Consider the following 14,062-nt stretch of genomic DNA (forward strand, 5'->3'; position numbering starts at 1 on the left):
CCAGGCAGATCTTGGTTGGGTTTGCTTGGCTTGCACTGCAGTAGAATCTTTGTGCAATAGAGTCTTTGCATGCACTGGAAAGATGCAGTGTTTTCTTCTGCAGAAAGCAATGTGAGGACACGGACATATATTTAGTAATTTAAGGTTCAGGAGAAAAGCAGACATTTTAGAGATGATTCCTAGTCATTTTCTGTGATGCAAAAGGAAATAAATCAACACGTCTCTTTTAATCAAACAGATACTTCTATTGCAGAGTCTTACTTGTCCCAAATATGTCAGTGTTTAGCCTTGATCTAAAGAAGGTTCACTCAGTTGAGAGAACAAATACTTTTCTTCACCAGAACTATCAAGCATGATTGATAGAACAATTAAAAAGAAACATTTATTCAGCAAAGATAGCTCTTTCACATACTGAAACAGCGTGATGTACCCAATGATCAAAAAGGCACTCCTACTTCACATTGCACTATTGTACAGGTTTATGATAATTTCCTTCCAATTCAGTTGTTTGAGAATGTTGAAGAGATTTGTACTGAGCAAAAAGTGAAAGTCAATGTAAGATTGGAAACTATTGCCCATAATACCCATATGGCTAACAAAGAGTCAATTATAATGGGATATTGTTAAACTGCTATGCTTTCTATTGCACTACTGTTCAACAATTTTTCGTGTTTAAAGTCTAGAGAATAGGATCCTGCTACAATAGTACGGATTTCTTTTTTTAAAGATTTGAATCTTTACCTGGAAATTTGGGGAAGAAGTTTAGGATATCACCTCAAAGTCCCTCAAAGGTTCTTTTTTTTTTTTTTTAAAGATTTTATTTATTTATTTGTTTTTCCCCCAAAGCCCCAGTAGATAGTTGTATGTCATAGCTGCACATCCTTCTAGTTGCTGTATGTGGGACAAGGCCTCAGCATGGCCGGAGAAGTGGTGCATCGGGTGCGCGTCCGGGATCCGAGCCCGGGCCGCCAGCAGTGGAGTGTGCACATTTAACCGCTAAGCCATGGGGCTGGCCCCCTCAAAGGTTCTTATTTGTCTTAATAGCGTGGGAGATCAAGATTTGGCCACCCTGAAATATATCTGTTTACCTTGACTGTTTTCTCTGAGGGACATTTGACCTCCCCCACTAACTGCCTAAAGAATTTGACATGGTGGCTCCTTCCTGGAACAGATCTTCTATCATGATGGCTGTAATGATAACGTAAAATAGATGTTACAATGGGAGGGGCACCAAGCGCCTTTTATCAAAAAACTCTATCTCTCCCTGACCACATTATCTATAGATGACCCTGAAAAGAATTGTCTTCTTGCCCTCTGAAGTCCCAGACCACTACCCACCCCCAACACCTTCCTCGCCTTTAGCTACAATACTTAAGCAAGCAGCTTAGATGAGTTGCTCATTTCTGAGTTTCTCCCATGTATACATGTTATTAAACTTGGTATTATTTTCTCCTGCTAACCTGTCTTGTTAATTATTTGGCCAGCCATAAGAACCTTAAGGAAAATGGCAGAGGGAGTTTCTCCCTCTCTCCCGACAATAGGTTTATTAGAGACAAAATATGATCTGACTATCCTTGCTACTTTATGATTATCTGAACCAGGCTCTTCTATCTTGTTTCTTATCATTCATTGATTGTTGGCTTCACTTGTTTCATAACAGATGCCCACGTCTTCATGCATGTTCCAATCAGTGGAAGGAAGTTAAAAAGGATAGGATTTAGTTATACAGCCTTAACCGAAAAGAGAGGTTGTAAAATGTAGTATTTATTCCAGAAGGCCATGTGTCTAGCTAAGAATCAAGAATGCTATTACCATAGAAGAATGGGAGAAGGGATTTTGGAGAACAAATAGTTATTTGTAACATACTTAGAGTCTTCTTAATGATGAGACTTAGAAAATAAAGCTTTATCTCATCTAAAGCTTACACTTACTAAAAGTAATTTATTGAACAGTTTTCATTGCTGTGTCTTGAATTGTCTGCAGTTTTGCTCCTCAGAATGACAGAGTGTGGTGCCCATTTGGGAATAAGGCTGCTATCTCTGTTTCCGTTAGATACACTGGGAGCTTTGAGAGCATTAAGAGTCTGTATCCTTGGTAATGGATTTTCAAGTACTCAGGCTGGGCTGTGGCAGGAAGGAGGTGATTTTCTGAGCATAGGATTCAAACAACTGGGAGTGAAGCAAGAGAGGAAGAAGAATTGGGCTGAAACTTGTGAAAATATTGTTTATCCTAACTGTGTACATACTGTTAGTGTGTGGTCAAAGGCCAGATCCTGTCCTATGGTGCTATCAAGTTAGCATCTGTGGTACCTTTTCTTCCATTAATAATTTGTGTTGTAGCATATACTACCTTTAACTATTTTTATACCATTTTGTGTATGGTCTGTTGCCCCAACTAGATGATAACTTCTTGAGGTCAGCGGGTCTGTATTTTACTTTCTTTTTGTACTTAAGTATACAATCTGGTAACAATAACAGACTGGCTTGTTGATGTATATGAGACAGTCTATGCTATAAGAATTTTAACACAAAAAGAAAATGACTCTACTTTGCATATTTTAGAATATTAATTGATATCAATTCAGATTTTTTCATCCTGTATTTTACCCTTTTCCTCCTCCCTCCTCCACTTCCCAAACATTCAGGCAGAGGACTGATTTCTTCTTTCTAAACTCAAGCAGATTATGTGTTGTGGGGGAAGAGGGAGAATCCCCCTCTGCCCTTTCCCTTAAAGTTCTTATGGCTGGCCAAATAATTAACAAGACAGGTTAGCAGGAGAAAATAATACCAAGTTTAATAACATGTATACATGGGAGAAAGCAGGGACACTGCGTTTCTCAACACAATAGCAGAAATTCTCTTCTTAAATACCATGTTCAGCCAAAGACAAAGGAGGATGTTGGGGGTGGGGGGAGTCGGTTACAAGAGACTACCACTAAAGCACTGTAAACAAGACTAAGGTTATTATGTAGATTTAAGGCCTCACTTTCCTCATTGATAAGTTTCTAGAAATGAAATCATCCCCCCTCTTCCCAATACAGAGAGGGAGATACCTTTACAAATGGAGATTTCCCTTATAAATGTAAATGTTTGTCTGGCAACTCCTTGCAGGGCCATCCAGAGAATGTGGCCAGAGAGACAGAACTTTCTGATAAGATGCGCTTGTTGGTACCTTTCCTATTGTAACATCTATTTTACATTATATTACAGCAATCAGATAGAAGATCTGTTCCAGGAAGGAGTTACTATGTCATATTCTTTAGGCAGTTAGTGGGGGAGGTCAAATGTCCATCAGAGAAAACAATCAAGGTAAACAGATATATTTCAGGGTGGCCAAATCTTGATCTCCCACAGTGTCAACACAGAAAAGAGAAATAACCTCTAAGAACTTTGACCTTTGTTTTCTAAAAGCCTAGGTCCTTAGGAAAACTTACAGGTTTTAGGTAAGTTTCAGATGTAAACAAAATATCTTGAAAAAACAGAGGGAAAAGGTGACTTTCCCTTCTTCGGGCTAAAGATTCCCTCAAGTGGGAATGAGGAGAACTTGTCTCATAGTAGTGCCATGAGGCAGATGGAGAGACCTGAACAATTCACTCCAAAAATCCCACCAGATTTGTCACTCCTCCCCAAACTTTTCTTTCCCAGCTGTCCTATATCCAAGTTTCCTCTCCAGCTTTCTGTGTTCTCAGAGCCATATATCCTCGCTATTGTTCTGAGCAATCACTTCAGCTTTGGTTCCAAGTTTGTGTAACACACTCAGCAAAATACGAGTATCACAGCACGTACTCTAGAATAAGGAGCTCCTTTCTCTCTTTCTTGCTTTCCTTCTTTTGCTTTTTTTCTTGTAATTTTAACAAAGAGAAATAAGATTCAAGCTTACTCAGGGGGAAATTATTACAGAGGTAGAATTTGAGTTCTTCCAGTTTCACAAACTAAAAAAGTTTGAAAGTTTAGTTGGTGTATGGATCAGGGATAAGCTTTTATCATGGAAAAAACAAAGGGATTATCCCATTTACAAGGGGATAATTTGTGGAAAGTTTAGCAAGGGGGGTTATAAAAGGTGTGGGCATGGTTTAAAGAGAAATCAGGAGATTCTGCTTCTAGGCCTGAAGGCATGAGGGGAAAGGGAGAGGGATCAAGCAGCATAGTTCCTGGAAGTTCCCTAGAGACTAGATGCAGCTATAAGCAAGGGTCCTTTACAGAAGTTGTAGCCATAGGTAAAGAGTGGAAACAAATCCCAGTAATCTGGGAGGGAGAAAGCATTTATTCTGGTGCTTCTTATCGGTCAAACCCAACCAGAAGCCAGGGGACAAGAGAACCTATTGAAGCAACCATTGTGAGTGATCCTCTAAGAGCACAGAACAAGGAAAAGGATGGAGAGTGCTTTGGTCGGGGCAAAGGAAGATCTCCAGTACAGCTGACAATTCGTGATTACAAATACATTAATTTCTAGGACATTTCATGTATTCCTAGATCAATGCCATCTAATAGAACTTTCTGAGATGATGGAAGTACAGTAAATTTGTGCTAATATGGTAGACTCCAGACATAGATTTTTTTTGAGTACTTGAAATGTGATTAGTGGGATTTAGAAACTGAATTTTTAGTTTTATCTGTTTTATTTTATTTGCTAATTAATTAATTAAATAGCCACATGTAGCTAGTGACTATCATATTGGCAGTGTACACTTAGATAATTTTTTCTTGAACTTTGGTGTACAGTATAATCACCTGGAGGACTTATTAAAACACAGATGTCTGGGCCCCACCTCCATGGTTTCTGATTCTGTAGTTGGGTCGCTTAATTTGCATTTCTGAGAAGTTTCCAGGTGATCCTGATACTGCTAGTCTGAGGAACACGTTTTGAGAGCCAGTGCTCTAGATCAGGATTTATCCATGCAAAAATTTATTGCAATTTTTGATGGCCGAATTCAGTTTTTATTAGTTTTTCTTATTCTTTGTGTTAAATAGTGATGCCTTCTTAATATGATAATTCTAAGCATCCTGATTAGTGACGCTATAATTTTATGCTACTTTTAACATTTAGTATTTACTACTAATTTTATAGTATTTTTAGTATGTGTACTTATATCATGTGTGTGTATATATATATATATATATATATACACACACACACATAATTGTCCAATTAAACTGATGCCTCATTTATGTGATATTGGAAAATGAGGTATTCTACATAAGCCAACTTTCTCTTTAACAGTTTTAATAGACCTTTAAAAAATGGTCCAGACAAGATGTCATAGATCATATTTTCCCTGTTCTTTTCTGCTAAATACAACTGAAAATGCCACAAAAGACAACCAAAGAAGGCCCCTGAGGGTGGTAAGAGAAGGCAAGCTGGTTTGAGAACTTAGGGCTGGAGACAGCACAGTGAAGGGCGTCTTGCATCCCAACACCCCAGAGCAGAAGGCCACCCACCCTTGATCTAAAAACAGAAGGCAACCAGGTAGGCTCATTCTACCCCTAGATCTAAGGGGAGTCCCTCTGGCAACATTAGACAAGCCTACACTACTGACAAGGAGGATTAATTGAGAGCCCTACCGAAAATAAAGTGGCTGGGGAAGAACTCTCCTTCTCTCTTGGGCCTGAGAAGTCTCTTCCAGCGAGGCAGATGGGTGGAACTGACAAGACGGAACCAGCTGCAGCAGGTGGCCTGATCTAGAAAGACTCTTTGATCCGGAAAGCCTATTTGATCCAGAGGCCTGCCTGAGACTCTCCTTTCCTGCTCAGAGATCCAGAATGGGTAGGCAAAGCCAGCAAGGAGGATGCAGCCGCAAGTAGCCCAATCCAGAGAGCCTCTGTTCTCATGAGCTATCAGTAGAGGGATTCACTTCCCCCTCTAACTGAGAGAAACCAGGTTGCCTGGCCTGTGGAAACTTCTTCCAGTCCCCCAGGCAGCACCAGCAGGGACCAGTGGGAGCCTAAGCCATACCAGATAAACCAAGGAGACCAAAATAGCATGACAAAGCCTCTGAAAATTAAGCTACCACAGGAACCACAGCCCACAAAAGTAGATCAAAGTCTGTGTGCTAAACCTAAACAGTGTGACTACCTGCTAAAATTAAAGATTTAAATAGGATCCAGTATCTCCTACCATGATAGACAAAATATCCAGAGTATGATAAACAAAAATCACCCAGAACACTGAGAACTAAGAAAATCACACCTTGAAGGAAAAAAGACAATTAGTTGACACTAATACCAAGGTGAATCAGGTGTTGGATTTATCTAAGAAGTATTTTAAAGCATCCATTATAACAATGCTTCAACAACAAATTACAAATTCTCTTGAAACAAATTAAAAAGTAGAAAATCTCTGCAAAGAAATAGATTTTATAAGAAAAAATAAACAGAATAATAGAACTGAAAAATACAGTAACAGAAATAAAAAACTTAACAGATGGGCTCAACAGTAGAGTGAAGATGACAGAGGAGAAAAATCAGTGAACTTGAGTACAGAACAATAGAATTCACCCAATCCGAACAACAGAGAGAAAAGAATAGACTGAAAAAAATAAACAGAGCCTTAGTGACCTGTGAGACAACAACAAAAGAGCCATCATTCATGTCATCACAATCTCAGAAGAAAAGTAGAAAAGATTGGGGCTGAAAAGTTGTTTGAAGAAAGATTGGCTGAAAATGTTCTAAATTGGGTAAAAGACATAAACCTACAGTTCCAAGAAGCTGAGTGAATGCTAAACAGCGTAAACACAAAGAAATCTACACCAAGGATATATGACAATTAAAAATTTAGAAAACCAAAGACAAAGAAAACAATCTTGAAACAGCTAGAAGGAAATGACATATTAAGAATAGGGGAATATCAATTCAAATGACAGTGTAATTCTCATCTGAAGTCATAGAAACCAGAAAGAAGTGGCACAATATTTCTCAAGTGCTGAAAGAACAGAACTGTCAACCACAAACTCTATAGCCTGTGAATTCGTCCTTTAGGTATGAAAGAGAAATAAAAACATTCTCAGAGGAAGAAAGACTAAAAGAATTTGCTACTAATAGACATATTCCTAAAATTTTAGTAATATATTTTCTTTAACCCAATTTATAAATAATGTTATTATTTCAACATGCAATAAATATAAAAATATTAAAGGGAAATAAAATCTCTTACTCTTAAAGATTTGCCAAACAAAATTCTTCAAACAGCAAGGAATTGATAAAAGAAGGAATGACAGAGCATCAGGAAGGAAGAAGGAATAATGCAAAGAGCAGAAATATGAGTACATACATTTCCTCATTAAGTTTTGTGTGTGTGTGTGTGTGTGTGCGTGTGTGAGGAAGATCAGCCCTGAGCTAACATCCAATGCCAGTCCTCCTCTTTTTTGCTGAGGAAGATTGGCCCTGGGCTAACATCAGTGCTCCTCTTCCTCTACTTTGTACAGGACGCCACCACAGCATGGCTCGACAAGCGTGCATTGGTGTGTGCCTGGGATCTGAACCCATGAACCTCAGGCCGCCGCAGTGGAGCACGTGCACTTAACTGCTGTGCCACCGGGCCATCCCTTCCTCATGAGTTTTAAAACCGTATTTGATGATTGGCACAAAAATTATAGCACCATCTGATTCCCATGACAATGATATTTAAAAACGTGGAAGACAAAGGGAACTAAATGAGAGAGAGGTTTCTACACTTCACCCAAAGTGGTAAAATGTTGATACTAGTAGACTGTATAATTCATAGATAGATAGATAGATAGATACAGTAATATTCAGAACAATCACTACTAAAAATACACAAAGAAATACAAATATACAAATATACAATCAAGATGAAATCCTAAAACATGTTCAAATATTGTGCAGGAAGGCAAGAAAAGAGAAATAGAGAAATGAGACTGGTAGAAACAAATAGAAAAATAATAAATGGCAACCTTAAGTGCTAACATATCAATAATCACCTTAAATATAAATGGTCTAAACACACCAATAAAAAGGGGATTAAAAAATGTGACCCAGCTATAAACTGTTTACAAAAAACTCACTTCAAATTCAATGACATATGTCTGTTGAAAGTAAAAGGATGAAAAAAAGAATATTGCCCTCACCAATGTGGGCAGATATCATCCAATTCATTGAGGGCCCAAACAGAACAAAAAGGCAGAGGAAGGGTGAATTCTCTCTCTGTCCTTAAGCTGGGACATCCAACTTCTCCTAGCCTTGGACATTGGAGCTCCTGGTTCTTAGACCTTTAGATTCAGATTCCAAGACTTACACCAGTGCCCCTCCCCACCTTCTTAGGTCTTCAGCCTTGGACAGGGAGCTACAAGATGGCTCCCCTGGTTCTCAGGCCTTTGAATTTGGACGGAATTATACCACCAGCTTTCCTGGTTCTCCAGCTTGCACATGGCATGTTGCACCATATCTCTCAGCTTCTATAACCACGTGAGCCAATTCCCATAATATAAATATCCTCTTATATATCTATATATATATCCTATCAGTTCTATTCTCCCGAGAACCCTAATTCCGTTTTAAGGGTAAGGACAATATTATTCATTTTTACATTGCTGTGCCTAATACTTAGGAGGTGCTCAGTAGATTTTTATGAAAGGAAAGACAGGAGAGAGAAAAGAAGGGAAGAAGGGTGATGACATTTTGCATGAATACTCTGAACGCATGGATCATTTGAAGATATTACTTTCATGTGGTCTAAACTAGAATCCAGGAATAGGGGTATTGTGCCACCTGGATGGATAATAGACTAATGAGCTGGAGTTGAGAGAAAATCCTTTGAGCTAATTTGTGATTTTGAAGTCAATGAAGGGCCGGCCTGTGGCTTAGCGGTTAAGTGTGAGCGCTCAGCTGCTGGCGGCCTGGGTTCGGATCCAGCTGCACAGACGCACCGCTTCTCCGGCCATGCTGAGGCTGCGTCCCACATACAGCAACTGGAAGGATGTGCAGCTGTGACATACAACTATCTACTGGGGCTTTGGGAAAATAAATAAATAAATAAAATTATGAAGTCAATGAAGATAAGAGGTTCACTTACAGATGAGGAGTTGTGTAAGTGTCTGACCCTGACAGATTTAGGTTACCTAACATAAAGATAAAAATCCCCACCTGTGGAGGGAAGACTCAAATCATTCACTGGAGCTCTTTATTGACTGTTAGAGTTGAGAATGCAGACCTGAAATTTATGAAAAGGAACAGTTGAGAGGACAGCGTTCAAGAATCAAAGGGCAAAATGAAGCATGCCTGGGAAGAGATTCAGGGTGCCCAGAGTAATTCTGCTCCAATTTTCTATCCAAACTCTGCAGTGAAAGTCTTATCCCATCTTTAATTCCTCTCTCTTCTTTATCGTCTAGCCTGAAGAAGCGTTACGTTAAAACCTCAGGTCTCATCTTCCATGATGGATTCCTCTCCTTAAAAGTGTCTCTGTGTTAAATACGGTTACCTTCTTTTGTAATTGATAAAATCTTTCTTTTTCTCCAGAAGTCTACTTTACTAACTTTACCTGTAATTTCCAGTGCAGAACCCATCATTTTTTCCTGTATACATATTACAATTTACACCAGTGGATAAAAATTACCATTTATTATAATCAGCTGTATTGTATATTTTCCCCCAGTCGTCAGTCCCCAGTCGTTTAGTCTCAGATTTAGCTTTGTATGTATGTATGTACGCATGTATGTATATCTACCCAGGCTCTGGGTTTACCTCTAGTATCTAGTGTTCCATAAACATTGAATAAAAAACTTCTATAGTTTTATCCCTTGTGCCTTTCCTTTTTCCAGGGGTTGTCTCTACTTTCAAAATTCCCTCCACCAAGGGGGAGATGGAGTGGGGGTGGAGGGGAAGCAGAGAGAGAGAGAGAGAAACTCCTTATTTCTGTACAACAATTTAATTCATATTAAACCTCCTCCCTCTCCACTTAGGTCATGTGTTACTAGACAGTTATTGTACAGAGTGGTTAAATATTAAGGTTCTGAAACAGACCTGGTTTGGAGTACTGGCCTTGTCAATTACAAGTTTTGTGCCATATAAAAAGTTCTTGTAACACTTCTAAGCCTGACATTTTTCATCTATAAAATGAGAATTATCATTGCTTCATGAGTTGTTAACGCTGTGTTCATGCATGATAAATAGTCAGCACAAAGCTGAGCATAACAGTCTTCTCAATGAACGGTAGCTATTTCCAATATCTGTAAAAACCATTTTAAAATGCATTATATTCATTAAAGAAGCAGAAAGAAAATTTTTAAAGAAAGCAGAGATTGACAAATGGTAGTATACCAATAAGTTTAATTTCAGTATGTATCTTTCATAAAGCAAATTTATAATAATACTGAGATATAGCTAGTAAACAAAGTTAAACTGAGACATATCTAGTTAAACTTTGATAAGAAGAGTGCTTTTTACATTTTGTCAATGTGTAAGAGGTCTTTGGTAAGCTTACTAACACTTATTTTACAAAATTAAGTGAATCCAAAGGAAGCACAAGAGTTTCCAGTTTTGAATTTTGAGCCTGAACTAATAAGCTTTAATGTAAGTCTCGTTTAAAAAAGTTCTTATTATACAAAGTTGCCAATCTGAGTTATCAAAGAAAAAAAAAACCAAAGTTTAGTGTGGTTAACAAGTTCTTTTTACTGTTTTCTATAGTACCTAAAAAGTAGAATATATTTTAAAGACTTTGTTAAAAATAATTGTTTACACAGTTTTTGGAAAGTTAGCGGCAAACACGGTTTACAAGTAAAAGACAAAATTTTCAAGCTAAAATCAGTTTGTGGTTTTTGTGGAACTTAACACAAGCAAGTTAAGATTTAGTTTAAATATCTGAAGCAGTTTCCACATTAAAGCATCTCCAAGAAATAGAAAACTGAGAAACAGATAAAGCACCAGCTGCCACCATGTCACCAAGTCAACACTGATTCCTCACTTGTCCCCATCAATTGATGGAGAACAGGAGGAGAAAGGGAAGGAACACTTATAGAAAGAAACAGAACCCTGAAATTACATTTGCTTAGGGGATCCCCCAAAGGCATCTTGGTCAGGTTAATACATTTCCGAGGAGCAGAAATAGATTATAATAGTTAAGGCTAAAGATCATGCATTCAAACAAAGTACAATTACTGATATTTAAGTGATATTGAATGCTATATAACTTATTTAAAGCTTGTCATTTAAGTCGACAGTATACATATTTTCCTTTTGAATCCTTTAGGACTTTGTAGGCATATTGAAATCAACCTTCATACAAATGGAATAAATAATCAGAATCTCAAACTACATGGATGTAAGTGACTGCATTTTTATGAATATGTCAAAAAACAACTATTTGTGCCTATCTTTTAAAAATAATTTCAATAGTGAAAATTAATGTTTAGGATTTTAAAGTTTTTCAAACATAAAACAATTTCCAGAGTAATTATGTATGTGATGAAATAAAAACAAAAATACTTGGAAAGATAAATAAGAAAGTGAAAACTAACTTGCATACACTAATGTTGTAAAACATCATCAACAATAAACTTACACTTTGATCTCCTAATTCAGAGTCCTTACAGTTTCAGTGATCATCTTCTTTCTCTAAGTTATGAAAAGTCATAAAGTACACTGAAAAGTACTTCAAAGTGGCCAGTTTCCCAACTAGGGATCAAGACACTGTGAAAATCCCGAGACATAATGGTAGCCCTTGACTCTTCTGATTCATATTTATGACATGCATTTGCTAGATCTTACGTACTCAATGTTACATTATGGATAAATGGTAAAAATACATCAGTTTTATGATAAGGTCAGACTTGAGTCTATTAACACATACTCTATCACATCATTTTAGTAAATGTATGCTTTTTAAAAAAAATGTAAATGAGGAAAATGTAGGCTATACTGTATTTCCCTTTATGCCTCTTGTTCTGCAAACGAATTCTGTTGAAGAGCTGGAGATTAGGTGGAACTAGCCAGAGAGATGAGAAACCAGGGATCCAAGAACAATAAAACAACATTAGTTCCTAATACCAAAAATAAAAGAAAACAAAAACAAAAACAGGGCTCCAATCTTTTTCAAACGTGGTTTGAATCAGCTCAAGAGTCTCTGTGATGGGTCTCAAAGGCATTTTCTGAGAACCGTCCTTCCACTTCGTCCAACTGGCATCTGTTAGGCAAGTTTATGATTTAATGGCCTGTAGCATTCTACTTTTTTTTTTCTAACACCATCCCACATTAAGTACTTGTTTATTTGTAACTAAGCCCTATTAGTGGTGACTTGCATCCCATCAAGTTAAAGTAAACATAAACTACACAAGGAAGCCCCTTTGGCTACTAATCTCTACCACCACCTTCCCCATCTTCATTTTGCTACTAATCTCTACGACAACCTTCTGCATCTTCCAGAGGAAGCACACACCATATAAGCCATATGGAGAAAACAAGCACTGGATTATGAAATGGCAATTTTAACCCATGTCAACTTTGCAATAATATTAAGAGGTTGTCTTGTTTAGACTGAATGTAAAAGAGTAAAAAGAGAATTTGACACGGAGTATTGTGAACACAAGCTTATCTTCCGTGAGTTGTAAACAATCAATTATTAAATGAGATTTTTACTTTCTCCGATCTTTGCTTTTATTTCTGATTTAAAGTTTTAATAATTTGGGGATATGTGAAGAAGGTGAAAGGTGGTAAGTGGGATTAGACCTGGTTTTGAATAGTCGACTTTCCCTCAGCTTTGTCAAAATAGGCGCCTTCTTTGGTAGATTGAATTTCCCTGTCACCATCTATCATATGAATATCTGATGTATTTTGGTCATTTTGCCTCAAACGGTAACTTTTATAAGCACGCTGAATGATGGTTGCTGAGACTGCCTCTTGTTTTCGTTTCAGAGTAGTTGTAATTGGCTCATATGTGATCTTAAAAGGGTTGGCTAACAGAAACCCTGATTCCATCTCTGAAAGAAATTTCTCCATCCTCTCATCTTTACCCATAACTCGCTTTGTTAAAGCAAGTAAGATGTCAAGGCAATGAATTCTGTCCCCAACAGCCATGGGAAGATCCATGGCAACGAGCTGGCCCTTGTTTGGTTTTGCCATGAAAAGAGGAGGATCAAGAGCGGCCGCCAAATCTGAAAGCTTGCTAGAGTCTATGTACTGGGTCATGTCGGGATCAAACCTCTTCCATACCTGAAAGAACTTCCTAAAATCATCTTCACTCAACGTCTTGGCTTTTTTTTTAGAAGCAATATTTAAAAACTCCATGACAGCAACAATGTACATGTTTACAATGATCAGCCACGATATGAGGATATAACTGACAAAGTAAATAATCCCAACAAAGGGGTTACCACAATCTCCTCTAACCTGGGTTCCGGGGTTAATTTTATCAGGATCACAGTCAGACCATTTACTGTTGAAAATTGCATTGAGCATCCCATCCCAACCAGCAAATATTGTAACTTGGAAAAGACAGAGCATACTGCTGCCAAAGCTTTCAAAGTTGGACACATCATTAATTCCAGCTTCCTTTTTAACATAGGCAAAATTGTACATTCCAAAGATGGCATAGACAAACATGACCAGGAAGATGAGAAGACTAATGTTCAACAATGCTGGCAGAGACAGCATCAAAGGGAGCAGCAGATCATTGAACACCTTTGGTCCTTTCCCAGGACGCAGGATGTGGATGATCCGTGAGAGAAGTATCAGTTGCACGAGGGAAGGAGGCACAAGGTAGTGTCCTACCATCAGAGGCAGAAATAGTCCTTGGTGTAGGAAAGGATAAAGCAGGCAATAAAATTATTCAAATACGGTTGTACTTAGAGGAATATAAATTATTTACAGTTCATTTTTTTCTACAGATTAAGATCATTTATTAATCCTTCCCATATAACAGTTAGCACATATTGAAAGTTGGGGTTAACCAAATACCAATCATGGAAATGCTCAAAGTATCCAGCAAAATTTGGAAGAGAATTCTTTGTATCATTATCTTAAGAGTATTATAGATCAAGTACTTCTGGAATCACAGATGGCACGAATCCATAATATAAAACAGTAGTCATATTTTTTTCTGATTGCAGTTGGATCAA

General features: G+C 37.7%; 1 protein-coding gene across 2 annotated transcripts in view; it reads right to left on the bottom strand.

Annotated features, from left to right (window-relative positions):
* Positions 1-10,243: 10,243 nt before the first annotated feature.
* The window catches only part of SCN7A (sodium voltage-gated channel alpha subunit 7), an 80,488-nt gene continuing 76,669 nt past the window's right edge, over positions 10,244-14,062 (bottom strand). For both annotated transcript variants that reach the window (XM_058549176.1, XM_058549175.1), the window contains one exon: positions 10,244-13,735. In XM_058549176.1, coding sequence (XP_058405159.1) covers positions 12,669-13,735 — 1,067 coding nt within the window. In that variant the 3' untranslated portion in view covers positions 10,244-12,668. The remainder of the gene's footprint in view (positions 13,736-14,062) is intronic.

This window comes from Diceros bicornis, chromosome 10, assembly GCF_020826845.1.
Source record: "Diceros bicornis minor isolate mBicDic1 chromosome 10, mDicBic1.mat.cur, whole genome shotgun sequence".
Classification (NCBI taxonomy): domain Eukaryota; kingdom Metazoa; phylum Chordata; class Mammalia; order Perissodactyla; family Rhinocerotidae; genus Diceros; species Diceros bicornis.